The sequence below is a fragment of the Anser cygnoides genome, chromosome 7 (genome assembly GCF_040182565.1).
Source record: "Anser cygnoides isolate HZ-2024a breed goose chromosome 7, Taihu_goose_T2T_genome, whole genome shotgun sequence".
NCBI lineage: Eukaryota > Metazoa > Chordata > Aves > Anseriformes > Anatidae > Anser > Anser cygnoides.
The window spans coordinates 8,731,114-8,749,825 of NC_089879.1; the positions used below are offsets into that span (position 1 = coordinate 8,731,114).

General features: G+C 40.7%; 1 protein-coding gene across 10 annotated transcripts in view; it reads left to right on the top strand.

Annotated features, from left to right (window-relative positions):
* Positions 1-18,712, top strand: part of ABLIM1 (actin binding LIM protein 1) — a 192,048-nt gene that overhangs the window by 44,246 nt on the left and 129,090 nt on the right. For 7 of the 10 annotated variants that reach the window (XM_048060488.2, XM_067000410.1, XM_048060491.2 and 4 more), the window contains exon 1: positions 14,636-14,894. The exons of 2 other annotated variants lie outside the window; for them this stretch is intronic. In XM_048060488.2, coding sequence (XP_047916445.2) covers positions 14,651-14,894 — 244 coding nt within the window. In that variant the 5' untranslated portion in view covers positions 14,636-14,650. Of the gene's footprint in view, positions 1-1,106; positions 1,265-14,635; positions 14,895-18,712 lie in introns of those variants that run through there. One more of the 10 variants, XM_067000415.1, reaches the window with a different exon arrangement.

Sequence of the window (18,712 nt, forward strand, 5' to 3'; positions counted from 1 at the left end):
GACGGTTCAGTGTGGGGAAAATGAAGTCAAGAGTTCAGGAAATTCAGGATTTACTCTTTGAAGCAGGGAATTAAAAGTAGTTGGCCAAAATTTGGATGTAGGAGTTCTTACCCAGGAACCCAGCAGGTCTTGTATGTTTCTGACATCTTTACATAGAAGTTCAGACAAGAGAAAATGTGGGGTATTTGCCTTTTTTGGGGGGGTTATTTAAACTGAAATTTTAGGGGGAAAATGGGATTCCTTCTATTCTTTCAGGGAATAGAACTCAAAGGTACTAAGCAGTCGTTGGGGCCCAGGGGAAAGAAGAAAGTGAGAGAAGAGAGTGTGCAGTTCAGGTGGCACAGGTGGAAACTTCAGGTATTGAAGCACTTAAGGAAGACAGCTTTAGGCTTTGGTGGATGGGTCTAAAGGACATGGAGAGAAACTTGGAAAGCAGACAAATGGAAAGGAACTGAAAGCGCTTCTGGGAATCTTGTTGCCAAGAGGATGTTACATGGAGGTAGTGCAGACCTGGTGGGTATTGAGGATGTTAAACACAAATCTGTCAGAAATGAAGATTAATTAATTCAGCTGCTCGTGGAACAGTTTGTCTCTTGTGCAACTGCGTAGAAGGAAATGCCTGGAAGTTTACACTTGTAGTCAGCCTAATTGCCTCTGTCCGGGTGGGATGTTCTGGGAACCTGAGGAAGATGCATGGGACTTCAGCTTTCCCTGCTCTAAGTGATAAAACTGTTTCTTTGATCCCTGGCTTACACAGGCTCTTATTCTTTTGTTTAGGTGCAATATATCCAAAAAAAGAAGAGCAGTGGAGTGGAGGTGAAGCACAGAGTAAAATAGAAGTAAAGCAGTTGTAGGACAAAATGAAGTCTGCTCGCAGTCAGCCTTTGAGGCAGGTTAGGAAAAAGAAAGTTGTCAGTGATATCAGCGGCTTTGAGGTGCTTGATACATTGGAACACACCGCTGTTTGAAGGGCAATATACCACGGTCCTGATGATGAGTGGAATATCTAGAGGAAAATACTCACTCTTCCTTTAAACTGGGAACATAGACACACCTATTTTGCTAGGGCCACTCCCTTTAGTACTGCTAACCCAGGAAATATTGGGAGTAAAGCCATAAAGTGAGCCACCACTGAAGGATCTCTGCCGTTTCTCTGGCTTTACATCTCTGCTCTGGAAGGCTGTAGCTTTTGAGGTCCAGAAACGTTACTGCTTGAGAACACGAATGGAACTAGAAATACATCCGAGCTCTGCAAACGGCAAAGGTTTGTCCTGGGCTATAGCTCTACCGATAAATTACATAGGTTAAAACATGCACAGGACATTGGTTATTGGGTTTACAGAGGGAAAATGGGCTGAGGAAGTTCTGTTGGACTGAAATTTGCATGTTTGTTAGTAGAGCAATTTCTTTAGTTTCTTTTTTACTGATTAAGTGGTTAAACCCTTTCCCAGTTTGATGTATTTTATGTAACAAAGTCCATGGACTTTGCTACATGGCTGAGCAGTGAGTGTGTGCATCCATGTGCTTCTCATCTGAAGTGAATTTTGCAATGTGAGGAGTGGAACACAACCGGGTGGAATTAAACAGCCTTGTTGTCCAGCTCTGACTCTGTGTGTTTGTGGAAAGCTCTTCCCTGCTCTGTTTCGTGGTTCTTCTGTTTTGTAGGTGAAGATGATGACAGCATGCTATTGCTGTGGGGTAAGTTCTGTATAAAGAGGTTTCAGTGCTCTTTTGTGATGGAAGGTGGCATAAAAGTTCCAAGTATTGTTAATTAATGCTTTGAATGAAAAGCTGATAACTTGATCTGCGCTGTTGAGAGCAGCTTTCTTTGGAATTTGTCCTGAGGAAACATTGCTGTACAATCTGTGACTTACTGACTAAGCGCACCTACGAGTTCTTGGCTGTCCCGCAACTGTCTGTCACTCCTGTTTGCTTTTGCACAGAAGGCAGGCAGCAGGATGTTGGGCAGCTGCTGCTGGCAAGCTCTGCTTTTTCCTTGTTAAAAGGTGCTGCGGGTATGACTGAGCAGTGCTGACTGCCGACGTGTAGCAGCCTGCAAGGAGGCACTGGGAGATGAACCTTGAAGCACTTTGCTTCCAAACACCAAAAGACCATTCACCACAGTTTTGGTGGTAAGGTACAAGCAAGCGATACAACATGACTGATGCACGTGCAAGCGGCCTGCAAGTCTTAATCCATTTATCAAACATTTCTCTTTTTTTATACCACAATCTTAGAAAAACATGAGGGAAGACACATGCTTATAAGAAGACTTAGCTTTCTTAGTAGCTCAAGCATGGGTACTTGCTTACTCTCTTACGCTTGGACAGATAAACAAACCTCCCAGGACCCCATTTGACTTCAGGGGTTACAGCTAGCAAAAGTAAAATCATATTTTCTCTTTGCATTGTCTAATCCAATATTTGTCATCTAAAAATAATGTCTCACACAGACATCATCTATCTTTATGGAGCTTAAAAAATGTACAGGTATGCATATTAGAGAACTCTGTATATCTCTTTATGAAAAGTATCACTTTACCTTAAAAAAAAAATAGCCCAAATTCTACTTTTTTATAACAGCAACAACAACAAAATATTCCATTGCTAATTATTCTTTGTAGGCCAAACACTTCACCTAATGTGGAACTAGATAGAACAGTTCTATTTCTGTTGCATCTCTCAGTGTGTGGTGAATGACGTGTGGAAAATTACTTTTTTCCCCTCCTTATTTCTTTACTATTTTATTTTTAAATTCTGTTTTGGCTGATTGCAAGAACATAAATTAATCTGCACAGAAGTGCAAGGTTAAAATCAGCTATTTCTGTGTTGCTGTGATGTGGGAAACTGTCATATCATTACATGAACGTGCTGATGAAAAGAGCATCTGTCCAAATCTGGTGGGGATTCATTCTAGTGAGGTTAGACTGAATATCTGCTTCTGCACTTCCTGAACAGATGTACAGAGAGTAGGGGAAGTCTTGCTTATATCTCTGCCTGCTTTGGCTGGTGCAGACGATCTCTTGTGTGGATTTGGAAATCTGTTCTCACTGTTGAGGTCCTAGTAGATAAACTTCTGACTGCCGCACTGATAAAGTGCAGGAGGGAAGAATTGATGGCTTCTCCTTTATACTCGAGGTATTTGTACTTTCTCTTCCCTAGCATTAGGAGGAATTTGGGAGTCTAGCCCTTTTGAGATCTTATACACAGAGAGACAGTTTTTGAGATATGTGTTTGTCATTTCAGTAAAATGAGTAATGAAGACACTGTTTTGTTTTACCCCTGTTTTTAATCAGTTTCATGTGCTAGCTTTCCCATTCTAGAAAACTGACCCACCAATTCTTTGTCAGATGTCTTCTGAGTTGCAAGGCCTGACCTTATTCTGATGGTAATCCAGCAAGCAGCTGGAGAACTGAAATTTTTGACTTCTTCATAATCAATTAATTGAATCTAGGAAAAGTACTGGGAAGGTTTGGATTCCAAAGAAAACATAAATGTGGAGGAAAAAAAAAACACATGAACAATATAAAAGAAAACCACTATAAAATAATGGTTTATCTTGTAATTCATTCATAGTTAAAAAGGAAATAACTGGAAGCTGCCAACTAGTTTCAGTCAGAAAACGTATGTTATAAACATATGTTTATAGCATAAGGTCTGTACTGCTAAATCCTGTGGTGGTCAGCACCTGCTTTAACTGATTCATCTGAAAATATTGCTCAGTGCTGCTAGAAGTACTTCATCAATCAGTTTTCATTAGCACAGCCTGGCAGGTTGGCTGGCATGCCTGCTTTCTTTAGTTGTTGTTGTTGTTTTCTTGTTATTCTCAGCTGCAGAACTATTTCTAAAAGATACCAGGGCAAAACTCCTACCAAATAATTGAATACGTAGAGTTTAAATACCAGAAGGAATGATGAAGTTGAACTTGAAGAGCTGGTATGTGGAAAAGGGATTTTTTTGTCATAGATCTGTGTCAGTGTTAAGTCTGTGCCTTAAACAAGTTTCAGAGTGATAATATCAACATAAATTAATCTGTGTGATATACTAAGGGAGTGTCTACACTTAAAACAAAAAAAAACCACCCACCAAAGCAAACAGAAAAACCCTAATATGCCCTTGTAATAATTGGTTGAACTCTGCATGAACTGAAGAATTGGACCTCCCATCGTGGAGTAACTGTCTAGATGCAGCGTTTAACGTAGTGTACGTACCAGGAAGGACAGAGAAACTGTGATGATGATTAAGAATGCAGCAACAGGTTGTTCCCGAAGATGGGAAGGGCCATCTTGACTTTAAATTGTGTTTTAGTTAAAGTTTATTTTAAAAACAAACAAACAAACAAAAACAAACAACACAAACATTTGATTAAATTTCACCTGCTGGAACAGCAGCTTTTTTTCTAGTAGCCCAAGACATACGTGACCTTGACTGGCAAAAGCAAATACCCTCAATAGATGGCTTATGGTCAAGGAATGGCAGGATAAGTCAAGAACTTACTGCTGAAGAAATACTGCTCTAAATCATTGTTGTGAATATAGTACGGTAAATATCAATCAATTTATCAACATTGTGATCTCAGATCCTTTGTAGCTGTTCCAGTTGACTCATTCACAATTCCTGTAGTTTATACTACCACTAGTATGGTTTTCCCGATATTGTAAGACCTTCTTTCCTATCTCCTATTCCAAAATTTTAGGCTGGCTAGATGTCAAATGCCCTGCACTTCCACTGCAGGATCAAGAGTCCTGATGCAGTACTATCTTTGAATAACTGTCGTAGCGTTTAATGGGCAGAGCTGCACCACATTGTACGTGGCAGGGAAATACAACAAGATAAGGCCTGTTCTGTGCTGAGTGGCACTGGTAAAGCACAAACAAGCTGTATCTGTCTTCACGTCAAGGACGTGTTTCTCCATTTTCGTGTCCTGTCGGCTTTGGAAGTGTAGTATGTTTCTGTGGCTGTTGCGTTTTCTGTTGGTGCCAGGTTACAAACCTTATTCAAGTAAAGGTTCCCCTTAAATATCAAGAAAACAAAACAAAACAAACAAAAAAACAAAACAAAAAACAAAACAAAACAAAAAAAAGACAATTTGAGGCCATGGGATACCCAGGAGGACCAAAACCTCAGTTTGCTAAATATGAGTGGTTACATTTTATGTTACGCATCATTTCATGTCACGAATGAATTGAACTAAATCCCAAGTCTTTTGTCGGCCCCACCAGTGTTTTGTCTGTGCTGGTGCAGAACACGGTCCCTGCGAGAAGCAAGCGGCTGGCAGAGCATCGTTTTGCTTAACTGACATGTATCAGGTTTTAACGGGGCTCTTGATCACTTGTGCGTGTGTGCAGAGCCGATTCGTCAACCACACGATAGTGCTGACCATGAGAGGAAGGGTTCAGCGGTGCTGTGGGTTTTATTTAATTACAAAGCAAAGATTAGCCAACACAGCATATTTAAAGCTGCTTTTAGCAGGAATGTTGGCAGTGGATGAACTGATCTGATGTCATTTCTGGCATCCTCCAGCAGTGCCATACTTTCCACTGTATTGAAAGGTAGCCTCCTATTCTTAGTTTTGTTTTTGACAGACGTTACCAAAAATTTTACCAGCTTCTGTTAGGTACCTAAATTAGGCCTTCTAGCAGGAAGATGGAGCCTCTTCTAGCGCTTCGCTGGAGCTGAGGGCAGGAGGACTGCAAGTTACCCTGCAGTTAGGCTCCGAGAACAGCCGTGGTGCTGGGGAGCCCGAGGGTTTGATGCACCAACAGAAATGCTTCATGCTTTGTGCCATCACGTGTGCTGGTTCTGCATCTGCAATGGAAGATCCACCATTGGGAGAGAAAGGGAAATTTTCAGCTAAGATATTCAGGAGGTTCTACAGTGACCTAGAGGACTTTTTCTTCTAATATAATTTCTCTGTTCAGCATTTGAGTGAAGTTGCTGTGTATATTCCTGTAATCGTGTGACTTGTCAGAAGAGACAGTGCAATAAGATCCAGTTTATTTTAGTACATAACAAGAGGAGTGCTGCTTTCTTTGATGTCATGCTTATAGCACATCACACTTTAAAAAGGTACAAGAAATAAATACGAGGACTGAAAGAAAACCAAGCTTTCAACTTTGATCTCTTCCCTTCCCAATTTATTTCTGTCTCAGGTAGTATGAGGTCTCCGTTGTGAAGAGAGTGTTACAGAGTTTCTCCTCTCAGCTGGAAGAAATTATCAAAGTTCAAGAAAGGCAAAGTGAAGAAAAAATGTCTGATTAACGGAATTCCATTTTTCTTGCATATCTTGGCTCATTTGATGCTACCTTTGTGGTTGTCTGAAAAAGCAAAATGAATATGAAACACAATGGGGTGCTATTTTAATGAACCATCTCTAGCTCTTGGGGCCTCTAGCTAATATAATAAAGCTTTTTTTTTTTTTTTTTTTGATAGTGGTTCTTTACAGGCTGCTACAGGCTGAAGTGTTACAAAGTAATGACCACAAGTAAGTAGAAGAAAATCAAAAAATTTTAATGTTTTTTCCACACTGCTTATTTGCATCTGTAGTATCTGTTTATATAAAACATACCTAACACTGTTGAGGACTAGGAAAAAAATAATTCCTATAAAATATCTGAAGGTGTGCCAGCTTCTGCCAGGACGATCCTTTTTGCTAATTATTCCCTAGAGTGGCTTAGGCGTCTCTTTAACTTAAAGCATACTGCATGGCCCCAGGAAAGCCAAGGGATTATTTATAAGGTTGCAGATAGGCAAGCACTTGAATTGTGTTGCTGAGTCAGTCGTTCAATTATACAGAGTCTTGAGGGTGCAGTAGTTCTTATATTGGTATTTCGTATAGCTCTGACCATATCCTGCCTACAAAATGGCATCAGTTGTCAGCAGTTACAGCTGTTGTTTTCTTCCACCTTTAAGTAAAAAGGATAGCTTTTGCTATAAGAATATATGTTGAACTGTTCTTGGCATTATAGATCAATAGATTAGTTTTAATTGTGCTGCCAGGAAATATAATGCTGAGCCACCTCATCTCGAAATAATACAATAGACTGATCCATTAATGCACACACTGACATTTTATGTCTGAAAATAGTCAAGGGTGTAGATTTTTTTATTTTTTTTTTCCCCGTGACTAGTCTGAAATGCACATTTGAATTGATAAAGTAAGGTAAATAGCCTTTGGTTGAACAATGCTTTTTGTCTTAACCCTATTATCAGTGCACTCCTCTAGCAAGCAGAGTGCCAGTGATTTTGTATCACAGATTGGGAAATTTAGTTGCCTGCTTCTGCTTTAGATTTGAACCTAGGAGGAGATACCATTTTTGTAATGAAAATGGTAACCTCCACAAGCACTAGCTTTATGCAGAAGATGGAAAAATCATTTGACAAACCTTTTAGTGGATTTTTAAAGTGTTTTAAGTGGTAAATTGGTGAATTACAAGGAAAGTTTTGGTTTGTTTTGTTTTACCCAGAACTGCAATGTAGAAGGATTACGTATTTTGTTTCAAATTAGTGAATTAGGAAGTTTTACAAAGAGATTTCTTTCTTACTTTTAGATAAGCTTAGAGATGCTTTTTAGGAACAAATTATGTTTATTTATTTGCAGTATTCTTAATGAAAATGGATCATCCAATATAGAAATCAGGTAGTTAAGAAATTGATTTGAACTATTCTTTCATTTCCAGTGGACGTATATCCAGTCCCTGACAGTGACCGATACCTGATGCTTGAAAGGGATGATTTAAAGCTGCCATAGGTAGTAGACAGTGCTTTGCTAACTGATGTTATTTTTGCCCCTAACATCATGTAAATATTTCATATGGTGATTGATTTTTTGTGTGTGTACTATTTCAGCCCAGCTAATTGCATGATAGAGAATGGCTGTTGTTGCTCTCCTTTGTTGTCCAAGAAAGAGAGTGATTGGATTTAATCTCAAGCATATTGTTTTGATATTTTTGTGTGTGTTATCTTAACATGCATTGCTTCACTGGTGGATAAACTTGGTGGACTCTGGAGTTTAGGGAAGTGAGTCAGATTCAGTTTCTGAATGTACAGCAAAGGGGAAAGCTTTCCCAAGAGCTTGTTATGCTGCCTGTCCAGCTTTACAATGCACTGCAAAGCTGGTCTTTTGTTATTTAAGGCTCATGTGCCATGAAAGTTATCATACATAGTTGATAACAGGAAGCTGAGCACAATGCTTTAATTCAGCTGAAAGATTTTGCAAATGTCATCAGTTGGGAAAGGAAATTGTCACCATGTGGTCTTAGTTAAGTCCGAGGCAGAACTGTAGTAGTGTTTTCTTTTATATTTTTTTCTTGCTTGCAAATTGTACAGAAGAAATACAGGGCAAAGCAACATTTTATATATGTTTTGCAATGAACACCAAAAAAAAAAAATCAGTAAATTCAATTCCTTTCTTATTTCTGAGTTAGACAAAATAGTTTGTGCATGCAAGTCTTGCTGTTACTACATAGACCTGTGATCCAGTTTGCAGTGCGCCACCTTGGAAATAAATCCTCAGATGGGCTTTCAGAAAGTCCATGTTTGGTGCAGTGGAAGATGGTACAACCACAGCTTCATCCTATTCAGTCTTTAGACTCGCTTCTATCCATTGACGTAGACGTTCATAGACTTCATAACAGTTCTTTGGTACTGTATTTTGCATGTGTGTGTGCTGCAAAAACAGGTGTTTTGGATAAAACTTGGCAAATTATTTTGTTAAATGTCAGTTATAATAATGGTGAAGATCAAATCCTGATTTAGCAGCTCAGTAAGCCTGTAAGGGCTTAACTGGGTTGCTCAGTTGAGTTGTAATACAAATAATTTTATCTTTGATGTCACTTTAACCTGAGAGAGCTCTTTTCAGTCAGCCACTCTGCTCTTTTTGCCAGTATGGAGCTGCCCTGTGTCTCTGTGATCTTTATGTTCCTTCTGTTGTAGATGGTGGCGTAGCTTATCTGACCTTTTCAGTTGAAACCAAGGAATTAACTTGGTAGGGACCTATGGACTGTAAAAGTTGTATCTATACGGATTCTTCATAGCCTGTACCACAATGAAAAATAGCAATGCTCCTCAGTTCTTTATGCTTTTATAGACAGGAAATTGGTGAAGTAATATTGAGTAACTAGGCTTTTAGATCTGTTAGAATTTGCATCCAGATATGCTAGCACAGATCTCTTTTTAAAGTGTCTTGTTAAGTAAAGTAGTAGCAGTGCTTAATATGGACATCAGCGGTCATTATAAGATCTCTACTAAATATGTTTTCATGAGTGGGTGTGATCTTAGTGCGGAGGCTATAACAGAGAGGAGACAAGTGTGGGGTGCAAGGAGCAGAGTTGTTGGAGGCCCAACTGTTCTTCACTTGTAATCATCCTCTGAGACCAGAGGGGATAGCAAAAGTCATTCTGCAAATATTTAGCTCAGTCACTGTCATTAATTGGGTGATCTGTAGTATATGTTTTCATGCTCTTCTAGTTAGTCTGATTTCACTGTGCTGTGGTCTCTGAAGAGCAAAGCAGAGACAGGTATGTGAGGCCTGCCACTGCAGTGGGCCCAGAGGAGGACCGCTGAGTCAGTTCGGTTTGATTTTCTTCCCGGATTTTGACCATTTGCTTTATTGTTGAGGTGAACCCGCTTCCTCATACTTGCTGTTGGAAACAGCAAGGATGGTGAGCTTGTTCTGTGGTACTTTACAATTTTTTGGTTTCTCATTTGCTTGCTCATGTTAGGTAAGCGAAGGTAGCGGTGAGGTGAGACTGGCTTCGTGCTTTGGCGGCTGATCTGGCAAAGTGCCCTGCTGCTCCTGGCTGCAGTGCCTTAGTTCTTTTGCAATACACGGTGCTATGAAGTGCCAGAAGATAAGGTGGTGTTAGTACCTGGGCTCTTTTTACTGTTTTTAGTCCCCAGAAAATATATAGCATTGAGGAGGGGATGTGTGACTCGAGAAATGCCCTTACAACTGTGTTCATGTCTGCTTGCTGGAGTGTGTCAGTACTGGGGGTAATTCTGTTTCTGGGTCTGAGCTGGGGGGATGTTTTATGTGTCTTACTGACCAGAACGCGATCCCAATGATATTTTCCATTGTACAGCAAGAGCATGGATTTTGTTGCAATTTAAAATAATGGCTGTAAACTATTGGACTATAATAACCTGAGATACTTTTTAAGGACATGATTACTTCAAAAGCCACAAAGTAGCTCTGCGCTGCTGGTTTTTAGAGCTCAGCAAATTGTATATAGGGCCTGAATTATTAATGGAGATAAACTGGAAGAGGAAGCTCTGTAGTCTTATCAGTCTCAAGCAAGCAGTAGTTGTTTGACTTTGTCGAGAAAGGCAGCTCCTTCGGAAGCAATGAGTGAACAGGTCCTCGGTGAGGAGTCCTACAGCGAGAATGGCTTGTGTCAGTATGCCCAGAAGATGACTGCCTGTTTTGGACATTTAGGTAAAGAAACTAAAGATATGCATGTGGATTTTTTGCTCTCCATTATATCGATGAACTCTTTCATCAAGCTTGCAGTAAATAGCTGAGTGTTTTGTACGTCACCCTGCGGTCTTCAGTAAGTAAATGGTGTGTGTCAGAAGTGAAAAGCTGCGTGCGTGGAGTCATTGTACAGTAATTAGTAAGCTTTTGATTCCCTATTTGTGGGAACTTGAATTTTAGAATGACTTTTTTTTGCTCTGTCTTGCTGTTTTAGTGTTTTGTTTTTTTTTTTTTTGTTTGTTTGTTTTGTTTTTAAATTGCTTGGATAATTATATTTCTTGGTATAAATGGATGTAGTCCTTGATCATTTTTCATCTACGTGAAGGCTTTTTTCTTTCTTTTTTTTTCTCTCTTTTTTTTTTTCTTTTTTTTTTTCTTTTCTCAGTCTGTATGAGAATTCTGATGTCGGAGAAGATAATTCTGTTGTCTTGGTCAGATGCATGAAACAATAGTTGGGGCTATCTACCTATATGATAATGTGTTACACTCCAAAGTGGCATGAGGAGGGAAAAGGAAAATTTGGTTTTGTTTTCTGTGTTGTTTTTTGTTGTTTGTTTTTTGTTTTTCCTTTGGAGGTAGGTTTTGCTGAATTTAGGATGATTGACTATTTTTTTCAAAAATGAGAATAACATCACACTGAAATGTGTGTGCAGGAAGTTGAAGTCTGTTGACAGAAGCAATTAAAGCAGTTGTCTACTTTTTGCTATTATTCAGCAAAATAACATAGCAGGTGCCTGCTATTCTGTTCTGTGATTTATTTATTGATTGCAGTCAAATTTTGTTGTTACTTCTGTTTGAGTAGCGTTAGTAGAGTAATCTATTCCTGGCTGTACATGAGACATACATAGTTATTTATTTATATAATCTGGGACTGCTTGTTCGGGAAATTCAGACCGGATTGAATAGGAAATGGCCTTGAGATGGATGGAAATGCTATAATTAAAATATTTATGTAGTAGTGAGATCAGACATTTAAAGTAACTAGTTTGCCTAACTTCTGTCTCGTATTCAGTCCCTGGTGAAATCCGTCAGCCTGAAAAGCGACTGCACCTGCGGCTGTGCTCTGTAAAGCCCGCCAAGACTCGAGCCCCCAGTGCTGAACGCTCAGAGGAGGCACAGCTTCAGATTGGCAGTGGTTGAAAAACATTTTGATACTTGGCAGGTGCTGAGGAAATTTCCTCAGTGCTGTTTCTGGGTTGGGTTCCTGAGAACTGGCTTCAAGAAACATACGGACGGGGTTGTGCCCTTGTGCTTCCTGCCTCTTTTGTTTCTCTTCAGCAAGGGTATTAGAAATCAATCTCCTCCATCTAATCGAGTGCTTAACCACCATTCCAGTGGTAGGAGATTGGCACTGTCTTTTTGATTCTGGCTGAAGCTAAGCCTGTTACCAATAAGGCTGGGTTACGGGGTGGTGTAGGAGGTTTTCTCAGACCTGGGGCATGGGGACCTGACCCGCTGAGCCAGCTCTCAGAAAGCCACTCTGATGCTTCTTAGGCTTGTTTTGCTCATTTCTACTTGTTGTCCCCTTATATTATGTATTAACAGGGTGGAGGCTCTTAAAGGTATACCCTGTGCTTAAAAAACACTGACAAAAAATCATATTGCTTTGCATTAGCAGCAGCAGCTACTGTATGGTCTTCGAGATTTGCAGTCATCAGACACAGACACCAATAGCCAGGGCTGGAAAGGGGCATCGTTAGAGTAGCTCCTCGGAGAAAGGTAACCTCAATTTGCGAAAATTAAGAAGCTGAATGTTTCTATGGTGACACACTAAGGTCACAAAATGCTTGCTGAACTGTACTCATGGCCCTTCCGCTAATCCTGTGAGTCTCAGCGTCAGAAGGAGCCCAGGTTGTGATTCCCCTTTCAAACTAGCACTGGAGCCTCCTACAGCAGGCACAGGCGGACTGCTTCTGGGGTGGAGATGCTGCAGAAAAAGGACACTGGTCTCTGCCTCTCAAGCTGACCCTGGAGTTGCTCTGCCCACAGAAGCCATGCTACCAAGTGCAGGAGCAGATCCCTGCGTGGGTAACAGAGGGTTCAGCCTCTTGTGCCTTTGTCCTGCCCCTGCCCCTGTGTCCCCTGCTTGCAGCTCTTCTGTAGTCATGTAAGAGGTAAATGTGCAGGGACCAATCTCAAGTGGTTAAAGGAGTCAGAGGAGGCTTTGTATAGCTTTTATGTCATGTGAGAAAAGGATGCAGTTTCTTCTGATCACCACTACACAGCAGATTGTACCAGTATGTTGTGCATTAGCAGGTGTAACGCCTGTGTAGGGACATACAGCTGGGAAGCTGGGGAGCTCACTGCAGAGCTCACCTTTCTGCCTTCGGAGGATTGGCTTGGGCAGCTGATTTGATGTCAGGGTGTTGTGTGCTCTACCTGAAGGGCAGAGCCCACCTGGAAGTGTTGGTCAGGTTGGATAATTGTCACCACTGTTGTCAGGTTTCTGTGGCCTGTCAACATCTTTCTCAGATTATTCAGCAATAACTGGTACCTGAGCTGAGAGATGCACATGTTAGAGAGCGCCCAGCCGTCTCCTCTGAGTCATCCCGCTGCGTGAGCACCGAGCGGCGATCCACCTTCAGCTCGAGCGATGGAAGCTGTTGTTATTTCGGGAGATCTGCCTCTTCCCCTGGCTGGCCGTGGTGTGCAGGCCAGTCAATTGTGAAATCTGGGAGAGACAGAAAAACAGCTGACGAGCTTCGTTTCCTGGGGGTAATACTTGAAAATAGTTTGCTGCGATCTCTGATCTGATAGGAGATGCTGTAAGACAGAACTCTAATTGCTGTATTTATTGAGCCCCGTCCTCCTCAAAGACACATTAGCATGACCCCATAAAAAGGAGTGTGGCGGCGTTGATTTGTACTGGCTCTGTCCATGGTTGGTTATAAAACCCCAGGGAATGGCTGCTTAAAGGGAGCCGTGATTTCAGGCTTGTTTTCAAGATAACATAGAAGTCCTGCTATGTAAAAATGAAAAGCAAATGACCTCACAGGAAAGGAAAACTGTAATAATAGATGATCAAAGGCTGGGTTTGTGAGATGGCGTGTTCTCTTTAAAACAGTAAATAAAGCGGTCTTCTCTTCCAAGCCTGTCCCAATCAGATAGTACTCGAACTCTGTTTGGGTTTTGAGGGAAGAGTTAAATGACAATTTCTCACCGTGCTCAATAAGCTTATTATTTTGATGTTTTTATTTCACCTTATAATTTAGCAAAAGCCATACTAGAAGCAGTGTGTTAATTGCACCAGGCCATTTTGCAGCTATATACAGCTTCTGAGTGGTAAGGTCTACCTGTAACTCCCTGTTTCAGATTATGAATGCTGTTTCAGTTCTTTTTTTCTATTTCGCTTTGGGATTTCCTGTGACTTTCCAGTGCCCAGTTGATGATTAACTCTGCCTTTACCCAGGGAGAAATATTCATTAGATGATTAGATTAGCAAGTCACTGGAATTGGATTAATGTAAATACTTCTTGTAAGCGAAGCAGGAGGAGTTGGCACCGTGTCTGCAAAGCTTCTCCTGTCAGCCATACAGGAAAGTGGAGAGGAAGAGAGCCCCAGCGAACCAGTCTTCAGTAGTTAGGGGAAAGCTTAAGTGCTTTTGTTTGTAATAGGCAGTGAAAGCTGCAGAAAGGATTTCTCCAAGGAAATCTACTTACACAGTAAAGTTAGCCAGCCTTTGTGTATTCCTCAAGGAGGAGGACAAGCATGCTTTACTCAAACCTTTTCTCCATGGCACACATACAGGCCTGGCAAGGAACAGGGGCTTGGTAGATTAAATGCACAGATGTGCATTTGTAGCTTACGATGATGATTCCTCCATAATAAGATTTCTAACAGAGCAATTTTGTTTTGTTTTGTTTTCAAACTAATCCTCTTACATACCTCAGATAAATTCTTTCTCTTGTCCTGAATATTAATCTGATTTTCAAATACTCTTTATGGTTTTGCTGCAGCTTTTTGCATTCCCTGGAATGAGTTGCAACTGATTGCAATAGTTTTAGATGGCAGTCACCTGACCAAGCATACTGTCATAATCTCTCGACGATAATCACTAAAAATATATCTTCCTTAATCTCCTTTGCTGGATAAGAGAAAAAGAGAAGGATCGGTAAGGACAGTAGTAGACAGAGTACAAGCACTACAGGTTGCTTTCCGTAGCTCCATTCTCATAGAAATGCCGTCTTTCCCCATCTTAAACAGCTTTGGGAAGCTGTGTGGATCAAGTAACAGTAAAGAATTGGTGCTGGAAAAGGTGAAATTCAGAAATTCAGTCAAAAGGATGTCCATTATTGAGGATGGGGATATTGCAGAGGTCTTGTATCTCATTCCGAAGCAGAGCATACTGAAGCAACTGCCCTACTTGAATCCAGATGACTACTACTTATGTGAGCGGTTGTTTGACGGTCCTGAGGATCTGGGTAAGTGAGGGCTGGCATCAGATCATGGGTTTTTTGTTCACCCTATAGACTGAATTGCTTTACAGCTAGCTTATCATTTTGTGTAACAGCGAGATTCTTTATGACAGCAGGTGTGCTCAGGTGTGCAGAAATATTTTTAGTGACTGACAGGAGGGAACAAGAATTAAAAACAAACAAAAAAAAAAAAAAAACCCAAACCTAGAATCTGAATAGTCAAAAGATGAATATAGGTGCATCTCTCTCTGTGATCATTTTGAGAAAAAGAAAGCTTTAATCTGCAGAAGTACTCAAGCTATAAAAATACCTTGCAAAACCACAGCATCCTGTGGTGGTGTGTTCCACTGTTTTCCTAAGGGTTTTATGGAACTATATTTGTTTTTGTTTTAAAACCTATTGCCAAGTAGTTTAATTTGGAGCTGCCTAATTTTTGAATTGGAAGAGATTATTAAAAGTCTTTCCCTGTTCACCTTGTCACTTGTGAATTTTAGACCTCTGTTGTATCTCTTATCCAGGTACCTATTTTCCAGGATAAACAGTCATAGTTTATTTAGATGCTCTTTGTGCAGGAGCGTATCCATGCATTTTATTATCCTTCTTCCCCTTTATTTTTCTAGTTCTACTATAACCCTTGAAAACATGGGGAATAGAACTGCACACAGTATTCAAGATGCAGCATAATGTGGATGTATGTGCGGAGTCATAAATATGCTGTCTGTTCCTCCCAGCAGTCCTTAATTTTTATGTATTTATTTATTTATTTGCATTGATATTGAACACTGGTTTATTCCTTGATGGAGCTATTCGTTGTGGGGCAGTGTGAGGGGGCATTATGTTTTGAATTCATGAGCTTAACTCATTTGTTCCAGTCCATCAAGAATTAAAAAATAAAAATTTTCTGTAAATGCCAATCTATGAAACTGGCTATGAAATTGTTAATCTGAAGCTTGCAGATAAATACAAAATTTCTCTTCTAGGACTTGCGTTATGGACCCTGGTTTTGATACCCCAAACTTCTTACATGCTTGAATTCTGCCTGTCCTTAGCAGATCGAGAGAACTACTACATACTTGTCACTCTGCTTAGATCCTAAAAATATTAATATTGAGTGACTGTATATGGTAGGCGGGTATTTTTCCAATATTTGCTTTCAGGTTTGATATTTCATCAGTGCCAGATAATTTTCTATTCTGTGCAAGTAGTTTTTTAGCTAGTTAGCTCTGTACTCAATGAACTTCGCAGTGTAATAGTAACACTGCAAAAAATGTATGTTCTTTTGTGTAGTTACTGCTTCTGAGCGACCAATTCTGTTAAAACTAAAATTTTAATTAAGATAATGCTAGAACATGAGGTAAATATGTAATATGGCTGTGACCCTGAAAAAGCAGGTGTCATTCTGCCTTGCCATCCCTACATTTCCCTCTGGTGTTCTAGAGAGAGCTTTGACGGATATTTTCTGCATTTGTATAAAGCACAATTTAAAGCAGAAAACTGAATGAACAATGACTGGCTATATGATCAATCCATGTGGGATTCCAAAGAAATGCTTTGCATTTGTAGCAGACTGGCAGCCACCATTTTGCAATTTTCTTCTGATTCACGTGGGACTTGAATCTCTCTAGAAATTTGCATTTATGCAGTTCTTCACTCAGTTATCAGCAATCGCAAAGCATTATTAAGCACTAATAATAAGCAGTTCCTTAATAATTATTAAGCAAATGATTAGCATTATTTTATCATCCTACAATTTGGGTGCTGGTATTCAATAGGATGGGTGTTATGGCCCTGCTTTCCAGTTGGGTGGATAACGCTAGCTGAAAAGCTGCAAGGTGCCTGGTGTCTCAGCTCTGCTTAAATTGCACTACTGTAACTGGAGCCAGAAACCCAGCTCTTTAGAAGAAAAGTAGTGAAATGGTTACTGAAAAAGGCCTGGTGGTAAAAACTGTGTGTGACTTTAAGACAGAAAATGCATGCATCCATCCCTTAGGCCATGTGCCTCCTTGGGGATTACGGTGCCTCAAGTACTACAAGATTTATCAGCTTATGTACGCTCCTGAAAGACAGGTTGCTGTCTGTATTTGGCTTTACAAACAGAGATTAGAAATTACCCCATCCAAGGCATTTGGAGACTCATCTCACGTTTTGCTTGCTGCTCCTAAGTGGAATTATAGCCTTCTGGAAAGGCCCTGTTCTTAGGTTTTTGGAGGGCCAGGAATCTTCTCAACAAGTGCAGAGCAATTTAGTGTCCAGGAAGTGGGTCTTTGGAGTCTCAGGGATTTAACCTGTGCCATGCTTTTACTTAGCGCTCAGCATGAAACTCCATTGGTTTCATAAGGGGAAGGTTGGAGCATCTCATCTCAGGTTAGAGAGTGGTGTGATGTAGACAGTTAACTGTATTCTAAAAATGGAAGATTTTTTTTTAGAAGAAAAAGAAAAAGACTTCAAAAGACATTTTGAATCACTGCAAGGTGACTGCAGGATGGGGGTTCTTGGCTTCATTTGGCTCGCAAAGCCTGCTGAGCAGCCTTCACTCCCGATTCCAGGGAAGGTGGTAAGGGACGGCTTCCCACGGGAGGAATTGCCAGCCGGGTGGTTTGCTGTCACCAAACCTGTGTTAGCCCAGCCTGTTTAAGCACATGGCTAGGTGTCTCTGGAGGCCAGACTCCCATACAAAGGAGGCTGTGGAAAAATGTCTGATATTAAGGACTAGCAAAAGTTGAAAGCTCATTGCAAAAGAGAAGAGGAATCTGAAAGAGAAAATTGGCTCGGAGCTGTGTGATGTTCCTTCTTGCCTGAGATGCTGTCATCTGTCACATGGATGTGATTCCCTGTGCAGCCCTCCTCTCTTCCTCCAACCTGAGTGCTGTTTGATGCGGCGGTGGCGTACACCTGAGGGAAAGGAGATATATACCACGTTATCTAACCGACCTCCTGCGTGAGTTCAGTACCTGTTTATGTAACAGTCTTAATTCAAAGCAGTGCTTGTGAGAACGGCTGCTTGTGTTGGATCAGTTAGATGGAAGGGAAGACAGAAGGAATTTGAGAGGATGAAAAGGGCGTGGGGGAAGTCCAGAGCGCATGAAGACAGCTCAGGGGTGAGCCAGGGAGCTGGTTGGATGGATGAAGGAAAATTTATACAGCATGAGATCCTGTGAAAAATGAGGGTGTGGGGAAAATGTCTGTTTGTAATGTGCTGATGGTGCTCATAGGAGCTCCCCACAGTGTGCGTACTTAATATGACCTATGGCCATAGGGTTTTAATGGTGCTGGATGAGTTTGTAAAGTGTCCAAAGCTAAGCAATGTTGAGAGTGGCAAGCGGTGATTAGAGAGAAGAATCCAGGTTCTGTTGGCATTGTAGCCAGTACTCTTTCTTTAGATGCTGAGACGTGCTGTACAGACTGGCTGTGTGCTTCAGATAAGGTGGTGCTGCTATTTGATAGCTTTTCAAATAGATTCCTTCAAGTGAACGATCTCTCCTGGTCTCACTCCCCGTTTATAAAAGCTCCCTGGTTTATAAAGCTGGTTTACATGATGGAATATAGAGCATGCCTTCAAAGTTTCTGTGGTAATCTAAGTTTATGAGCATTGTGTCATTCTCCTGCAGAATGTCTGAATTCCGAATGGTCCCCGTAAGTCAGCTAGGTGGTTTGAAGTCGTGCAGTTGATCTTCAGTGAATACAAGTCTAAGGTGTTGGACTTGTGTAGGTAAGATATGGAAAATAACTAACGCTACTACAGAAAAGCATATGGAGGACAACTATATTTATCACAATATAAATATAAATCAACTAAATGATACTACTGCAAAAAAAAATCTATT